An 18,142-nucleotide genomic window follows, 5' to 3' on the forward strand; every position below is an offset into this window, starting at 1 on the left:
CCACTGCACAGGCTCTCCTGGAGCCCAGCCACTGCCCATCAACAGGCAGAGTCTAATTCCTTTCCCCTTGTGTGTGTGAACTTGTGAGTGGCTCGCAACCAACTGAATGTGGCAAAAGTGAAGTTGAGGAGATTCTGGGCTAAGTTATAAAAGGTTATGTAGCTTCTAGTTCGAGAACAGGAACACTCACGCTGGAGCCCTGACCACGTGTGCAGTCCAGCTGCCCTCATGGAGGCCACCATGCTATGAGGAAGCCCAAATTAGTCCCCACAGAAATCATACATAAAGGATACAATGAGACCATGCAAAGGGACAGAGCTGTCCCAGCAGCCCCCCCGTCCCAGTCTGACTGCAACTGCCTGAAAAACCCCACTCCAGAGCCACCCAGGCAATACACATCCAAATTCCTAACCCACAGAAACTAATAATTGCTGTTCTGAGCCTCTACATTTTGAGGTAATTTGTTTCATGTCAATAGCTAGCAGAAAACAGGAATTAGTGCCCAAATGTGCCATGACAAGTTCAAATGGTGGAGGTGTGGCGGATGGGACTCCCATCGCTCAATGAGTGGGACATTTGTGCCCCTTGATCCAGGCCTGTCTCGCTGGTGAGCTTGACACCAAAACTGACTGGATTTGGAGGAGCCCAAAGTGACGAAAAGATCCTGGACTAAGAACAGTACTCACCCCTGGTTAGCCACTGGTCCCTTCTGGGACCCAGGACAGCTCCACGTTGCCTGGAAGGACTTAGTTTTGGACCAGTTTGTCTTGGGTTATTTGGGAATCTTTTTTCATAAATCCCTCGTTAACATGGCAGAACTCCTCCAAAGAGAAAAGAAAGAAGTATACGGGCAATAATTCTACCAGAGGCTAATTGGACGAGACTTGTAGGGGGGAGGGGGACTCTGTTCAGGGTCCAGTTAAGACCACCACATACACTTGCTTAAAAGGTGGTTCCAGTTACTGAGCTAGAGAACACTACTGAAGAACCATGAGGGAATAAAAACAGTCCAGAAACATGAGAACATTTAAGCAGTCCCAGCCCCACAACTGCATCACTACGACATATTGGAGGCAGGTTGCCGCTGCCTTCTATTGATCACAAAACCATCCTTGTCGTGTGCATATGGCTGGGCATGACCTGTGGGGGGAGATCCAAGACAGCAGTACCCGGAGAGAAAATACTGCGTCTCAGACTTCTAGGCTGTCTTCTACAACCACCTCCTATAAAAGGTAACTGGGATGTATAGATAATGGACAACACCAGTCTAGGATCAGCTCATTCTAACGTAACATAACTCACTGTGTTAGTTCATTTTGAGATGATTATAGATTTCCCACTTTCTGAAGTGGCTAAATTCTCTGTTTCTCCAACTGAAGGCTGTGTGGCAACAATGAGTGAAGGAGGTGATAATAAATGGCCTTTTGAGAATGGTGTTAAAATCAATTCTTGATCCTCCTTCAAAGAGAGAGTTGCATGCTATTCCTTTGCATGGGTATATCATAATTTTTCAAATCATCTATTGCTGGAAATCTGGATTAGTCTAGTTTTTTGCTACAATAAGAATCCAGTGGTCAAAACAGAACAGACTAACTGGAGAGGATGAGGAAATCAAAAGATCTGGGAACTAGAGCATTATGTCAATTCACCAGCAAGATGTACAAATTGCTTGTATTTACACTGTTTTTATGAAACGAGGGGAATAAAACGGATGATCTATTTTAAAAATGTAAGCCGTTGTACACCTCTAGTTTTTTATCTGATGAAATGAGCAGTTTAAATTCTGTGCAACAAACAGCTTTGTAAAGTTAAAAAATAGGAATACTACAATAACTATAAATACATTTAAATCAAATAAAGTATATACCATAATTATTTCTTAAGACGAATTACGTATTTTAAAGGCATGCCACACATTGCAAAATTGCTTTCAAGAAAGCTCTTGTCAACCTACACTCCTATCTGAAGTATATGAGAATGTCCTGTTCCCTACATTCTCATGTTAGCTTCCTTTTTAATGTTCTGCAATTTAATAGGTTAGAAATAGCTTGTATTCTTCAGCTAATTGTGAAAGTAAAATGATTATCGTATATCATAGGTAATTTTATTTCTTTTATGAATTTCTCTTATTATCATTTGATCATTTTCTGTTGGAATGATCATGCTTTTTAACAATGAACAAAAAGATACCATAGTATGTTAAGAATAATGAGACTGATTTCTTATGAATGTTGCCTAATTGTTATATGTAAAAATATAATAATTTTTAGTAATCATTTAGCTCAATCTATCAACATTTTCCTTCACTACCTTTGATAAAACTTTGGGAAGGCTTCTTCAACCCAGTACTATACAATTAATATTCATCTACATCTTCCCTTAGTATTTATTTTATTTTTCTATGTGTTCTACTAATTTGCATGGTTTAACTTTTTCCATTTGACTCTCAATGATTAAAGAATGGAGGTGGATGGTAAAGAACAGGAACATCGCCTTTTGCCACCCACACTTAACAACTTACTGAAGTCTGCCTTGCCAAATATATAACACAGATTAAGGTGGATCTTAAAAGGGGGAAAACAGTAATAAAGAAAGGGGGAAATAAGAGGAGAGCAGAGTCTAAGAATTTTACCTTGAAAGGGCTGCAGAACTTCTAGCACCTAGAAGAGTAGAGTTTTGAAAAACCCTATACTAAAAGTTTTCCACTTCCTTGATCCTATGAAACCACACTTAAAAGACACCAGAAAGAAAATGATTGCAAGTTTTGGTTGAGGAGTGGGGAGAAGAAGCACTAATACATTAAGTGCTAATAATATAAGGACTTAATAATATTGATTGTTGTAAGGTCCATTCGGATCTCAGAAATATTTAACAGTTAAAAAGAAAAAGAGTCCCCCAAAATATAAAATATACTCATTAGGTCTTATTGGAGGCTTTCTGTTCTATTTCAATTTTTCGTTTATTTTAAAATGTTCTTGTGAATGTTTAATCAGTTTTAACTTTATTGAAAGTAAAATATTAGCATTGGTCAAAAATAAACAAAACATGGTACTGGAAGACATAATAAAAGAAAACCCAATCCCTTGCTGCAACCCCAAAATCTAATCGCTGAAGGCAATCCCAGAAGCTGTTTCTTCAAGTATTTGCCAATGTATTTCTAAGTAATCTGCTTACACAGATACTTCTTGAAATATCTGTTCTAGACATTAGCCGTTGACTTCCTAGCAGGATAGTTGAGGATCTAGTTCTCTCTAAACATATTCTCGCCCACTCACCTTCTCAACATAGTTATATTTCAATTATCACTAAAAGAATAGTCAATGTTTACCTTATGAATGAATGTTACTTACTATCAAGCAAAGTTGTACATTAAGATTTTAATTCCTTTTCTCTGGAACATATTTTTTCTGTGTTAACGATTCCTTAGTCTTTTTCTTTCTCCTCTTCTCTATGTATGTCACTGTTTTGTTTATTTTCAAATGCTCAGAAAGAACTGTCTCATGCCTACCAATAATTTTTCCAAATATTGCAAGAATTTCTCAAACATTCTAATATCAGTTTCCTTGGGGGGTGGAGAGGAACCCTGCCTCCCCTAGCCTGACTTCTGCAGTCAAGCCTGGTATACAAGTTTATTCCGGGGCTTCTCATTGCCACTCTCCTATGTTAAATCCCCATTATCTTTTTCTTACTTTGCTCTATCATTTCGCTAAAATACATCGAATTAATTTCTCAATAGCAATACTGGCTTCCAGAAGACAGTGGAGCAATTTTCATCATAGACTTATATACATAGCTAAACTATCATTGAAATATGATAAAATAAAAAAAAATTTTAAAGGATATGTAAATATAGTCATATGGTAAGGATTGAACTCATAAAAAGGATCCAAGTTCAAGAAAGGAGATTATCAAAGGAACAGATGGCGGTTATCTTGAAAAGAATTAGAGAAAAAAAGATCTTTTCATATCAGCCTCCTTCCCCCAATTAAGGAGATAAAAAGCTAAACCACCAGAGGTAACTTCCAAATCATATCCCTTTAACTGAACAACTAAAAAAAAAAATCACATAATTTTAGGCCACCGTAATTTTTCAAACCCTAACTCCCTCGTAAGGTTTCCAAGCATCTCTCACCGAGATCCGGAGCCCTTCTGCCATGTAAGGGTTTATCATATTTGCTATCCAAGAACAAAAATATCATTTGTAAAGACTCACTGCTTTCTTGACTTTTGTTGCCTTTATGCTGTTTGATTATCCTTGCCTCTTAATATGTTGCTGGTAAGAAAAAGTATTTCAGTATGGAAAAATATTAATTCAATCAAAGTAAAAGCTTAAAAGCAGAAAGTATTATATAACAATATCAACCTGTTAAATGACGTTTTTACAGTTTACAAATACATTGGCACTCATTTACTATTTACTAAGTACTAAGTATGTGACAAACAGTGCACTAGGTATCAAGGATACATAGACAAAACACACTATTTGTGTCTTCAAGGAGCGTACATCTTGGGAAAGAGACAACAATTAGAACTGAATAATGAAGAACCATGGCAGGAAATGCAAAAAACGCTTTGAGAAGAGAGAGGAAAAGGGAAACACATAGGAAGTAAAAATAAAGCAGAACTTAATCTGTAGTATTAGGTCATGATAACCAATGATAATCCTGTAAAGGAGATTATTATCTGCACAGTTGAGGCTCAGAAAGGTTAAGCAAATGCCCAGTGTCACACATCGAGTGGCAGAACTGGAAATAGTCTTAAACCAAGATGTTCTGATTCCAAATTAGGCGCCATTCTCCAAAAAAGAGATTTTTTTTTTGAAAGCCTGTATTAGAAGATAAGTTTCTATTTTTCCTTTAACAGAATAAGTATCAATGAGATTTTTGTTTTGTTTTGTTTTACCAGGAGTTTTCTTTTCCTTGAACAGATTATCTACCCAGTGTCTGCTCTGTGTACATTCCTTATACATTACTAGAATGAAAGACAAAATACCCCAGGCTCCAAGGTGAGGCCGGGGCTGGGTAAAAGGAACAGTATCTGAGGTCAAACAGTCGCTAGCTGAGTGAAGATCAGATCAATTTCCCCAAGTCAGCCCCGGTCAGCCCTGGTCAGCCAGCATCAGCCAGCGTCAGCCAGCATCAGCCAGCGAGCCTGGATTCAGTGTGTGTGCTCAGGGCGGGGAGAATCGCTGTAAGGGAGAGGAAGGAACTCACATTCTTTATGCCCAAAGCTCCTTTGAAGTTTTGGACTAAAAAGAGAAGGAAAGTTCCTGCCTTGCCTCTTTTAATAATCAGGCACAGAAGGATGAATTTTTTATCCCTAAGTCTAAAAGCGAATTTATTGCCTCACAATTTACTGCCTCCTCCCAACTTCCTGCAGTAACCTAGGCACAGAAGTTTCCTTGTCATTGTTTCACCTTTCCTCCCCAACCCACACTCACCTTCCTTTATAGCTATTCAGTTTGCAAATGTTGGAGACTCTGCTTTCTCGAAAGACTTCAGACATCTCAGCAATCTTTCCACCCCCAGGAGCCCTGGTAAGTTCTCCTCACCAGTGTGACTCTCAGCTGATTCTCCCCACCCCCACCCCCACCCCCCACCGCACTCCTGTCCAGCCACACTACCAGGTGTGTCCACATGCTCAGACACCTTAACTGCTCGCGGTGAACAACTGAATACATTCAAAACACTTCAGGACAGCAGTATTCAAAGCTCCTAGCCGTTGAGGCCTGTATTTTCTGCATCATCTCATCACTCTCCGGGATGAAGCCAGACAGGCCCTTTGCACCTGCATCTGCACCCATATCACAAAGAGATCCGTGTTACACTCAGTCATGTGCGAAGCACATGCTGCAGAGTCACTCCTGGGGAACAATCCCAGTTCATCCACTTACTTGTTATGTAACGTTTGCCAATTGCTGTGGTGTAAATATTCACACCACTGCCAATTTCAAGGACTTGGGCAGAGATGCGCAAATCGTCTCTCAGGAGAGCTGGAGGAGCCCATTCCAGCATACTACCATTAGTCCATTTCTTTGTGAAATGGGAAATGAATACCTTTCATAGACCTCTTGTAAAGATTAAATGACAATGTAAATGTAAATTCCTTCACACAGCCTGGCACAGAGTAAGCACTCCATGCTAAGTAGCAATTACTTGTTACTCCCGCACTGCTACAGCACTACCAGCACTGCTAGCAAGGGTACATATGCCAACGCCTACTCCTACTGCTATTTCTACTACTAGTATTAATGGTAGTACCACTGCCAGTAAACTGTAAGATCCTTGAAGGCGAGAAAAGGAACTAACACCAATTAATCACCTATAACTTTCCGAACACAAGGCTTTCACCACCTGCCAAATACCGTGCTAAGAGCTTCATATCTATTTCCTCACTTAATTCTGACAGCCTGTGAGAGTCTATAATTACCTCCAGTTTGTAGATGACAGACTGAAACAATTACATCTCTTGCTCAAGACTGCACAGACAAGAAGTGGTAGGGCTAAAACTGAAACTCAATTTTGTTTGGCTTCACAAACCACTTTTAAGTTAAACATAGCTAATACTCAAATATTTACCAAATTAAGACATTAAGTCTTGATTTTAGATAGCAAATGTTTGCCAAAAGCTCTTCTTCCTATGGGTTAATCTTCATGGTCCAAATACTACAGAATTGTCCCGCCTTCCTACATTTCTGTACAAAGGCAACGTGGTAAGAGAAAACACTGAGTAGCAATTATTTGCAAGTTCTCATTAAAAACTTTAGCCAAAAAATTACATTTAAAGGACATGCTTTTTTGAAATGAAGCACAAATTTAATGCAATTAAAATGTCATATAAATATCACATAAGATTAGAAATTAGTGAGCATGTAAGGCAACTCCGAAAAATCAAAATTCATCATTCTTATCTAACTACCTGTACATAGAAACTGTCCATGGACTGAACTGCAGTCTCATTTGCTTGATTAAAAGAGAAAACAGGAAGAAGGATAAAGTAGGTCAAAAACTTCCTGACTCCTTTAGGATTAAAACATTTACTAGATACTGTGTGTGAAAGGATCAGCAAGAATCTATTTCCCATTCTTGGAGGATATGGAAAGAAAGACTGGGTACCCTCAACTGGAAAAATTGATTATAATGAGAATGAAAAGCAGAGAGGAATTGGGCGTGAACTCTAGAGAAAGGATTTCTGAAGTGGAAATTCCTTTATTTGTGACACAAGCTAGGGAATTTATAGCTAGAGGGTCAGCGTATATACAGGACACACACAGCAGGTTTTATTGTGGGACCAATCAGGTTTTTCTAAGCCAGCTCTTAATTACATAATTCAAGCTTTCTTCCAATGTTTTGTTCTACTCCTCTCACCCACACGTGGACACACACACCCCCCTCTACGCTTATATAATACCAGATATTGTTCCCAAACTCTTCAATTAAACCACCCTCTTACCTCCCTCCAACCACTCAAACCCACAGTTCCATTTTTGAATCTCAAAAACAGCACCCCCTCTCATAAGCCAGTTTGGTTGTGGGAAGGAAAAGGAGAACAAAAAGGAGTGCTAAGAAAGGGAAGATTTCAGAGTTTAATAATAGCTTAAGGAGCACTGTTAAGAGGTGAACCTTCAGGCTCAGGATTTCCACAGTTTCTGAGGAGCTTGGAATTCACAGGAATATAAATAAGCAAAATTAGAATAAGCAAAAGTGACAACCACCTTGTCTAAGAAATCTCCATTGAAATTAAGTATTCTTTGTTTTTCTTCTGTTCAATTAAAACAAGAAGATAATACCCTAATTCCTCAATTCCAGTCACACATTTATTTTACAGCTTCTTTGAGGGGTGGGGGAAGGAAATCTGACCACGTTAAATGTGCACACTGATTTTAAGATATATCCCTTTCAGAGATGTGAATTTTGGGGGTGGAAGGCAATTGTCACCAGGCAGGTGAGGTGTGGGGCAGGGGAGGAAAAGTGACAGCATAACCCAAATGTAGGAAATCTGGTACCTGGATAACCTCTTCTGGCTCTGCTGAGCACTGGTCACCTCCATAGACAGATGGCTTTGAGTAGGCTGGTGAGCTGATGGCCACAGAACAGAGATGGAGCTTCTAGTCATGATACGGAAAGTCTGTAGTAAATGAAAACAGAGAACTGTCTCATCTTTCAGCATAGAAAGCCATACTATACACCCTTTCCAAAACAGATCCCTTGTGGTAGGCTTTGATCAGTAGCCCAAACAAACACATCCAGATTCAGGGATGTTGCAAGTTTTACAAAAACACTGGAGATATTTTCCTATGGAATTCCACAATGGGAATCTTGCTGTGTGTGAACGGTACATATTCAAAGGTATCGTCATGCTATGAATTGTTCACTCCAATTTATACCCACACCACCTGTGTTGTTCTCTATGGGTTCTGTACTCTGTACTGAAGAATTCTGGCTCCTAAGGAAATGTGTTTGTATTTCTCGAGAGAGACTCTTGCTGGAGAGGTGGGATAACATCGACGCTGAGTCGTGTTCCAATTCACTGTTGATGCATCTCACAGTCCACTGTCATGTTTCACGGTAACAGCCAGGATCTTCACAAAGTTTCCTCTTTCTTCTTAAGTGCACTTGGGAGGCTCTTTCTGTAAATAAAGGTGACAGCTTACGGAGTTTAGCTGCCTGAAACCACGACACCAGTGTCTACGTTTACCTCTGTCACGGCAGGAGGCCGCGCGAGAAAATTAATAGCCCCTCCTTCATAGGGAGTCACTGGCAGAGGCAACCAACCTTCTGCTCCTACACAGATGTCGTTTGAGCTCACTGAGTTGTACTGCCATTAACCATGAAAAGCTCAGGAAAATGGAAATCACGAAGAAAGAAATCAGAGGGAGACCATAAAAGCCCAGTTCATTTTACAAAGAACGAAGTAACCATCCTTCCACCTACATTTTAAATATCACAACGAATTCAAGTAACAAAATAAACAATTCACTGAGAGCACAGTTTATGTACAACTTTAATTTCTTCCTACTGTGTTCATTACCAAGCTATTTGCTTTCTTTAGGCAGGATGGGGGAAAAGACTCATTTAACACAGAAGTCAATTTCCACTAATGTGGTCTTTGTGTGGGGTATGTGGTCTTCAAAATAGATCTGTATATACAAATACACATACATGAGCCTCTTCCTTTCTAAGAACAACAGAAATTAGCCCACCTTCAAACACATCATTGCTATTCTTATCCCACAGGGAAAAACATGAATATGAGAACCGTATTTATGATAATTGCAAACTGGTTAATATTTCTGAGAGAACTGATTTTCCCTTCACTTGTATAAAAACAGCTCTGATTGTGAAAAGAACAATATAACATTGTATACCCAAGATTTTACTTTCTAAAAAGTTGGGCAGGAAGTATTTTTCATGCACTGTGCCACAAGAAAGCAGGCATAAAGTGTTTTTCATCAACTGTCACTACGAAGTCATTTAACACAGAAAGTTGACAGGCACTACGGGATGCAGGTCTTCAGGTCTGTAAGAGGGGCACATGGGTCACCAGAGCTTTCACAGGATCGCCAAGGACTCCACACTCCTAAACATCCAGAAGCCACTTCTGTATGTGTTCAATGAAAGGGAAGAACGTGAGGGCTTTGCACTAGAGTTCATGCGGTCAAAGTGGGCCTGAGAGAGAGATGAAAGCAACCAATCTGCCTACAAAATACTCATCACAAAGATTCCCAAACTGCCTTTTTTTCTTGAGCTCTTCAGATCACACTTAGAAGTAAATATGGGGGTTTCAGCTGGCAAGAATGAGTGTCCAGTTTGTAAGAGATGGAAGACTATAAGGGACAGTATTTGAAATCCCTCAAAATTCTCTCAACTCTCATTCTGTTCATAAAATTTAGCCACTAGAAGCAAGATAGGGACATCTGCACACCCCACCCACACACATGCATCTGCATACTTCAAATCCAAAGCAAGATGCTAAAATTAGCCAGAGAAAATAATTCTTGGGCAAAATGTACAATATGAAACACAGACATTCAAGGAAATATATTAGAGTACATATATTGAGTTCTATCTTTAATAAATGAAACCCCAAAAAAGAATTTTCTATGTTCTATAAAGTTTTCTAATAGCTGGTCCTTTGTTCAATTTCCTCATATGGAGAAACAATGTTTGCTTATTACAGAATAAGGCTGGGCCAGACTCTATTGCCCAACAGTACTTGTCACAGATGTAGAGATCTGTGAAATTATACACACACACACACACACACACACACACGAAGCCCTTTCAGAATTGTCGTCCAAAAATGCCCAGAAAATATGCTCAGGCTCAGCTTCCTACGTTTTACACACGACCCAGGTCTCCTTATGTGGCTGTTCAAATATCAGCTGGCACCGTACTCATTTACAGAGCACTTCCGCCTGTCTCATCCCCAAGCATCCTCACGGCTGTCCTGTCGGGTAGATGGGAGAAGAACTATTGTTCCCTACTTAACAGAAGTGGAACAAAAGTTCATCGACGTGAACAAGTCAGAGGTAATGAGGACAGAACCAGGAGCCAGTGTGACTGATTCTTAGTCTGGTGCTCTGGGGAAATGACAGATAGGTTTGTGTCTCACCACATACGGAATATTCCCTTGGCGGTTACCAATCACAGTATTCTGGCAATAGCTTTATTTTTGGTAAAGCCCTCTGGTCCATCTTCTAGATCCCTACAACAGCATAGCCATTTCTCACCAATCGTTTTCATTAACTCATCTCTGGGTTAAGGTTCCTTCTTCCAGACCGTCTCCCCTTAGATAGAGATCAGAAAGGCACGAGCTGCGTTTCTGTCTACTGGTGCAAAGAGAGAGAGGACCGCTAACACCTGGTAACCTACCTTCTCGTATGCCAGTGTTCTGTATTAACAAACACGTCACCCGAAGGAAGGTGCACTTGGCTTACTTTTACTTAACAATCAACCTGCCTTTAGAGCTAGAACTCAGAGGCACAGCCTCCCATTCTGGTACAGAAATTCTAGAGTCTCCCTCGGCTTTTTCGTGCTGATGGTGACAGGTGGAAGGTGGTAATGAGCTGGCATCAATGCTGCATGTGAAACCACCTGTAGAAACGGAGCACCATTTAGTTGCATGGCCCTGAAAGCCCCAAATACACACATGTTCTAAGAAGATGACAGCAGTTCTCCACATTAGCACTGAAAATATTAAGCCCACAGAAGGTATTTTGGTTGTTTTTGACAGAGTGGCTTAAGTGCTATGCCACCTCATTAAACCCAGCCGGAGAAAAGGTTGATGAGGTCACAGCACAGGAGTGAGGTCACCCACTAACCTGACTTCATAGAACAAAAGTTGTTTGACCGATGAACAGGGGTCCCTGGGGTAGAAGTCAACACCCCTTTGCCTAAATGAGTCTTTCAGATCAGGAAAAAAAACGTGTTGACTAGACTCTCTTAGCATGCCCACAGCGGCACGTGACGAACAGCACTCTACAGTCTCCTGTGAACGATCGAATGATTAACTGACCATTCAAATCCTAGAAAGGTCACATTCGCAGCCCCCATCAATTCCTCAGAGCCACGCGTGTGGAGCTCGATTCCACCGTGAGCTCCGAGAATGATTACAGTCAGAAGTGATCCATGGCTGCTTACAAATGAAGTCCAAGATTCCTAACATTATTAATAATGGGACAGACACAAGATAATTGTGAGTAGCAAACAAAGATAGTTAGATTCTGCTTTTGGTTTTTTAACGAGCCAAGAAAAGCAGTTGGGTTAATGAAAATATTAGTTATTAGCTGTAAATTTTGGAAATGAATGCCATTTTTAAGAGTTTAGGAGGCTGTCTGACCATAAATATTTCAAAGAGCACACTATTAGTTCCAGCCAATCAATAATACAGCATAACCCTCCAGCTACATTTCCAATGAGGAGAAATTTATTCATTAGTTTTATTCCCACTCAAATCCATATCCAAAGGTTTGGAATTGATTATAGAAAGAAAAACTGTCCTCTTTTTATCAAAATATTATTTATTACTCAAACAGTTCTAAAGCAGTAACATATCAGACTCTTTCATTTGTTGAGTAGAAAACTGAATATTTACTGACATTTCTTGAAAACTTGCTAAAAGCCCACAGGAAAAACTTTGACATCATTACTCTGTGTTTTCCTTAACTTGACAGGAAGTCAACTTCAAGCAGATTGACTGGAATCAGGACCTCATTTGGGAAGCATAAGTATCCAATAAACTGCATCACTTTTTTTTATTATTATTATTTGTAAAATACTCAAGATTCAGTGGCTTCACCCTATACTTCACTTTCTGAAAACCTGGCAATCCCACGTGGACTTCTGGTAGAATGAGCAATGCAAAGAGCTGGCTTGGACTTGCCATGTCCTTGTACTTCTGGGGACTGATGGACCTTGTGACAACCGTTCTCTCGGGCACACCTACACCACCAGGCAGATTAGAAGCGCTCCTGTCAGACAAGCCACTGTCACACTCGCGGACAAAGAGGAGCTGGGTTTGGAACCAGTTTTTTGTTCTGGAAGAGTACACTGGAACGGATCCTTTGTATGTCGGCAAGGTAAGAAATGCCAAAGAGAAAGATAAATTATCAGGACACTGAATACTGAAATTGACTATGACAATGAATTGGATAGGAGGGCTCACCTAGAGAACAACTGTAACTAGTGGTATGCTACTTGACAGCGAGGTGAGTCTAATTTTTGCTGTCAGAAAACCAGTCAGAAAGGAATGATTTCTCTCCTTGTTCATGCTTCTGTTCTGAGCAGGGGAAAACAAGGAATTGGATTTTGGAGGGAAAACCTGGGCCCCACCAGAGCCACTGAAGTCCCAGAAGAGGTAGCAGCAGCCTTGGAAACGACAGGATGAGAAAGAAAGAAATGGGAATACAAAGGGGGAAGCAAGGGGCTTTTTGCTTTTTTTCCCCCCAAAGCATTTCTACAGGTATTGCCTGAGGCCCAAATTTAATGGAGAAAAACAAAAAAAAGAATAAAACATTCTTCATTTCAGAAGATCCTAGCATGCACTTTAGGATAGCTGGAGACAATCAATGAATACATTTATAAACTCTATACTCGAATCCCCTTGATTTATCTATCATTTCATTTTTAATCCAGGCTTTCTATGTTTACTTTATTTGGTTGTTAATCAGAGCACCACTTTATGAAAGCAACCAAGGGAGAAAAAATGGGAAACAAGGAACTACTTAGAAAATAAATAATTCATTCAAATGATAACTTAGACACTTGCTTAGCACAGAGACTAAAAGTATGGGTTTCAGAGTTGAACACTTGTGGGTTCCAAACCCTCTGCCAATTGCTTCTGGAGCGACTTCGATCGATCACCAAGTCCCAATAGCCTCTGTTTCCTCAAATGTCAAGTGGGTATAATAAGACCACTACAACTTCTCAAGAGTTGTCTACATAAACTCTTTCAACTCCCACCTCCTTCTTAACCCCGTTATAATTTCTGTCCCTACCATTGCTCTAAAGCTGTGTTTTTCCAGTGCTCCTAAGGGTTCCCCACTACCAAAACCAATGGTTTCGTTTCACGGAACCACCCAAAGGTGGCCTTGGACATTGCGGCCAGTCCCTCCCTCCCAACTGCGCCCTCTCTCAGCTTCATGACCTTCACAATCCTCTTTCCTCTTTCCTCTCAGCCTCTTTGCTGGTCCTCTCCCTCCACCGGACCCCAATCACAGTTGGTCTTGTAAGCTCTGCCCTGGGCTTCTTCTCTACGCACACTCATTCCCTGGTGGATTCACCACCCTATGGTTTTAAACTCCACCTCTAATCCAATGAATCCAAAACCTCCATCTCTGGCTGAAACCACTCATCTGGGCTTCAGACTCATAACCCTACTGCCTCTGTGACAGGTCCCCATTTATGACCCAACTGCCCCCCACATGGAGTGCATCCAGTAAGGAATTCTTGTTCCTCCCAAACCAACACTGCCCCCATCTTCTCTGTATCAGCACTGCCATCACCCACATCCTAAAACCAGAGAGACCTGGGACCATCCTTCACTTTCTCTTGCCCCCGACGTTCTCGCCACCTGCAGATTCTGTTAGTCCTATGCCAAAATCAGTCCCAAATGCTTCACTTCTCTCATCTCCACTCCTACCATTATCTCTCACCTGTGCAAATACCCAGATTCCAAATTCCCTCACTTCTACCCATACTTCCTTCCAAACTGTTCTCCACACATGATCTATTAAAATGTGAGTCAGACCACGTCAGTCTGCTTACATCCTTCGACGTCTTCCCAGTGTACTTGGAAGCTTCCAGACTCCCCCACCGCAGCAGCTCACAAGGCCGTTCTCCTGACAAGGCCGCATCCGGGCCTCCCACCACCTCCCATGCTGCTTTGTTTCCTCTCTCTCCTGCTTCAGGGACACAGCCTTGTGTCAGTTCCCACAACTTGCCAAGCTTTGCCTTATTGTTCTCTCATAATGAAATGCCCTTCCCCTGGCTTCTCTCATGGCTGCATCCTCATTTGGATCTAGGTCTTTCTTGACTGTTCTCTAAGGTAGGCCTTTGTTATCCTCTCTCATTACCGTTATTTTTTTTTTCACAGTTCTAATCACAACCTACAACATATAATTTATTGGTTTATTTACATGTGTGTTGTCTGAAGCCCCAGACTAGACTACAAGCTCAATGAGGGCAAGGACATTGCTTCCATTTTATCCCCAAGGCCTCACATAGCACCTATCACACAGAAGATGCTCCAAAAAATGAATGAATAAATGAATGAATACCTCATGGTGTAGTAAGAATTAAACAAGCTAACACATGTAAAGCACTCAGCACAGTACCAGGTCCACAGAAAGACCTTAATAATCGTTACCCTGTAGTAATAGTAGTAATAGCAGCAGTAATAGTAGCAGTAGCAACTTTCCTTGACATCTCCCTCCCCGTCTCTCCTTTCTTCATCCACAATCAGCCACGATAGCCTGTCAATATCCCCTTGCCACTTTCTCTCAGATTCACCTCATCTTCTCCAGGCTCTGTCATTTCTCTGGTCCCTTTGTTCTTCGTGGTTAGATTAACTAAGCAGGGGCTGCCTCCCTCCCTGTACATACTCATCCCATCTCTGCCCCCAGGACTCAGGACATTTATCTCGGGGAAGCACCCTTTCCATCGTGTTCCTCCTCTGATTAAGAAAGTACCGTAGCTCTTCAGTGCTTATCAGACCTCTTAGCATATAATTCAAGAACTTTAAGAAAACAACTTTTCCTCCCTTACCGAGTCCTCCTCTACAATTTCTCAACTCGAGTCCTGATTCCAGCTAAGCTGGGTCTCCTTACTGGCCGTGACACACATACCACGTTTGTCCTGACCCCAGACATATGTCCACGCTACTGCCCTGCACGAGACATGCAGTCACCACCTCTCTGTTCAATCACATTCAGAATCTTCAGGGCCCCAGCTTAAAGCCATTCCATCATGAACACATCTTCTGTCTATTCAGAATTCCGAAGACTTCTAGCTACTTGCCATTTTGTAAAACTTGTTTTCCAACTAGATGTACATGGCTACTGCTAAAATAAGTTTCAGAAAATACATTGGTATTCAGTGATTGCTTTGTATGCATGTACAACTTAGAGCTCCCTTCCCTTCTCCCAAGGGGAAAAACTGAGACGCCACTCCTAGCCTTCCCTGCACCTCCGCAACCCTGAGACCCCTGCACAGAGCTGGACACATGAAAATGCAGAAAGACAAGGGCGCCTCAGATCTCACTGGGCTACCACAGTGCTAGGTCAGCTGCATTCACATAACAATGCAGACAAGCGTAATTCACCACCTTCAGGCTGAGAGGTTATGTTATGTTCATGGCCCAAAGTTACATAAAACGTAACAGGAAAAGGTCACATCAAAATATGCAGTGAAAGCCACCCCTGAAGCGATCGGCGTTCCTTCACGCTGCGCTGCATGCACGTGGCCACGACTTTGGACTTAGCCCTGAGAGGTCCACGGAAGCATCAGTGGTGATGGGGTGGGACCGGGAACCTGACCCAGCCTGACTGCGTCCTGCTGTGGGCGGTTCTCAGCTGTGCAGCACCTTCTAGGACTCACGAGTAGCGCTCTGCCTTTCCTAGTCACCCCGACACCCCGTGCGTCCCTACAGGGATCTGCAGCCCACACACCAGCAACCAGTGGAAGGTTTTAAACTGCATTAGGTGTGCTACCTCCGCATGAATAGACAACTACACATTCACGTACTCAGGTACTTTACCCCTTTACTTTCTTTTGAAACAGAATTCATCCACCTTTTATTCTCCTTACCCCGCGGGCATTCAGCTTGTCACCTGGAGCTGTGGAAGATGTCTGTTTACAGAGCCTGCCTGCGTATTTGCTTATTTCAGAAAGGAGTAAGGCAACAATTATCAGCTGTAATTGGTATGGCCTTACAAAATCCACACTGGGCTTTCCAGGGACAGGCAGTGTCAGTGAAAGCTAGATTATACTGACATACGCAAAGCCAGGATGCAGCGGGCCTGGGCTGTGCGCGATCTGAGGTCAACACGACAGGAAGCTGCCTAGCCACAGACCGCATTCCTGGAACTATATGAGATGACAGATGACAAACAACTGAAACTCACCCTTGCTTTTAAAATCCCAAATCAACTGAGATTTTTCATTATCTGCATGTACTTCCCATCATGCAGTACTCCTTTGGCTGAATACCTTGTAGACTAAAGAATTATTAGGATAAGTAGGATATCCACCTGTCTTACTCTGCCTAGGAGATTGGGGGGGAATGTTTCCCCCAGGTGTACATAACTATGTGCTGCCAACTCCACTCTAGAAGCCCCTCAGCTTCCTCCAAAGACCTCATGCTCAGTGTTCGCTGAATTAAATATGGATAAATATAAAACACTTTTATTACAGTGCCAATTTGCTGAGTGACTGGTGAACGCTCCTGCTAACCAGGCATCAGTGTGCTGGTTACGAAGCAGTGTCTCTCAGCTCTGTATTCACCTTCCTGTGCTCTGCTCTGTGCTGCCGGGGCTGGGACTCAGCGAGCCGCAGTTTCTCCTTTTCCAACCAGCTCCCCAGTGGGTTTGACCATAAAATGTTCTAGAGGGAGAGCCACCAGAGGCAGGAGGAGGAGGAAGAGACTTGTGCCATTTTCCAGGCCAGCAGTTGATTCCAGTTTCTGGGTTCTTTCCACACTCCCAGCACCAGGCTCGTCACACTCCCTCAGAAGTACCAGCACCACTGGATGGCACCCCTTCTCAGAACTCTCAGTTCTGGGGGAGAGGGGTGCTAAGCTCCTGACCCCTCGCCCCAGGGGGCAGCACTTCCTCCTCCGAGGTTCCAGGCCCAGCCTCCTCCAAACATGTAGGTTCCAAGAGCCCCAACCTCAGCCAGAGGGGCACAGCTGTGTCCTGGAGTTCCCCTCCCTCCCCTTCTGTGGGGTTCCCTTTGCTCTGCTAAAATGACTGGTGTAGGCTGGGTTCCCTGACTGGATCCTGAGCTGATGCTATTCTATCGCACAGAAACCAGCTCTCTGTGAGCAGCTCCTGGGCCCTCTCGTAGCCGGTACTCGGCCCGCTCAGGAGAGGCGCTCGGCTTCTCTGTGCATGTCCGCTCGCTCCCTCCCTCACTCCTCTCCTTCCCCTCCCTCTTTCTTGTACAGATGTACTTGCAAACACACACTCAGAAGCTACTTAAAAGATGCTTGCTAGCTCTTTTCAAACAAAGGTAAAATGATTTCACAAAAAGCTTCAACCCTAATCCCACACCCTCCACCATTCTTTCAAAAAACACTTTAGAGCCTTTATTGCATGTGAGGACCCCCATGAGGATGAAAGCAACATGGTTCCTGACTTCCAGACACTCGGTGTAGACAGTCCTTCCAATTCTTCCAATTCATCTGTATTAGAGGAAAACAAAGGCAACAGATCTGAGGTTCGCCCACTCTACCGACATCAGCCAGCCGATGACTCCGAAGGCACCAGAACCTTCTCCACGGGACCAAAGGTGTTTACCTAACTCCAGTCAATTATTCAGCTCTCTCCATGAGCAGGCATGTAAACTCAGACTATAATGACCGTAAGTAGGCTAAGCGCTGTTACAGTTCATAGGACAAAACTTTTTAGGTGACAAATAGAACA

At 42.3% G+C, this 18,142-nt stretch overlaps 1 protein-coding gene across 6 annotated transcripts in view; it reads left to right on the forward strand.

The window, feature by feature from the left end:
* Positions 1–18,142, forward strand: part of CDH20 (cadherin 20) — a 183,810-nt gene that overhangs the window by 126,122 nt on the left and 39,546 nt on the right. For 5 of the 6 annotated variants that reach the window (XM_033087785.1, XM_033087790.1, XM_033087791.1 and 2 more), the window contains one exon: positions 12,176–12,580. In XM_033087785.1, the coding sequence (XP_032943676.1) occupies positions 12,353–12,580 (228 nt within the window). In that variant the 5' untranslated portion in view covers positions 12,176–12,352. Of the gene's footprint in view, positions 1–10,433; positions 10,532–12,175; positions 12,581–18,142 lie in introns of all 6 variants that reach the window. The other variant, XM_033087786.1, reaches the window with a different exon arrangement.

The sequence above is a fragment of the Rhinolophus ferrumequinum genome, chromosome 19, assembly GCF_004115265.2.
Source record: "Rhinolophus ferrumequinum isolate MPI-CBG mRhiFer1 chromosome 19, mRhiFer1_v1.p, whole genome shotgun sequence".
Classification (NCBI taxonomy): Eukaryota; Metazoa; Chordata; class Mammalia; order Chiroptera; family Rhinolophidae; genus Rhinolophus; species Rhinolophus ferrumequinum.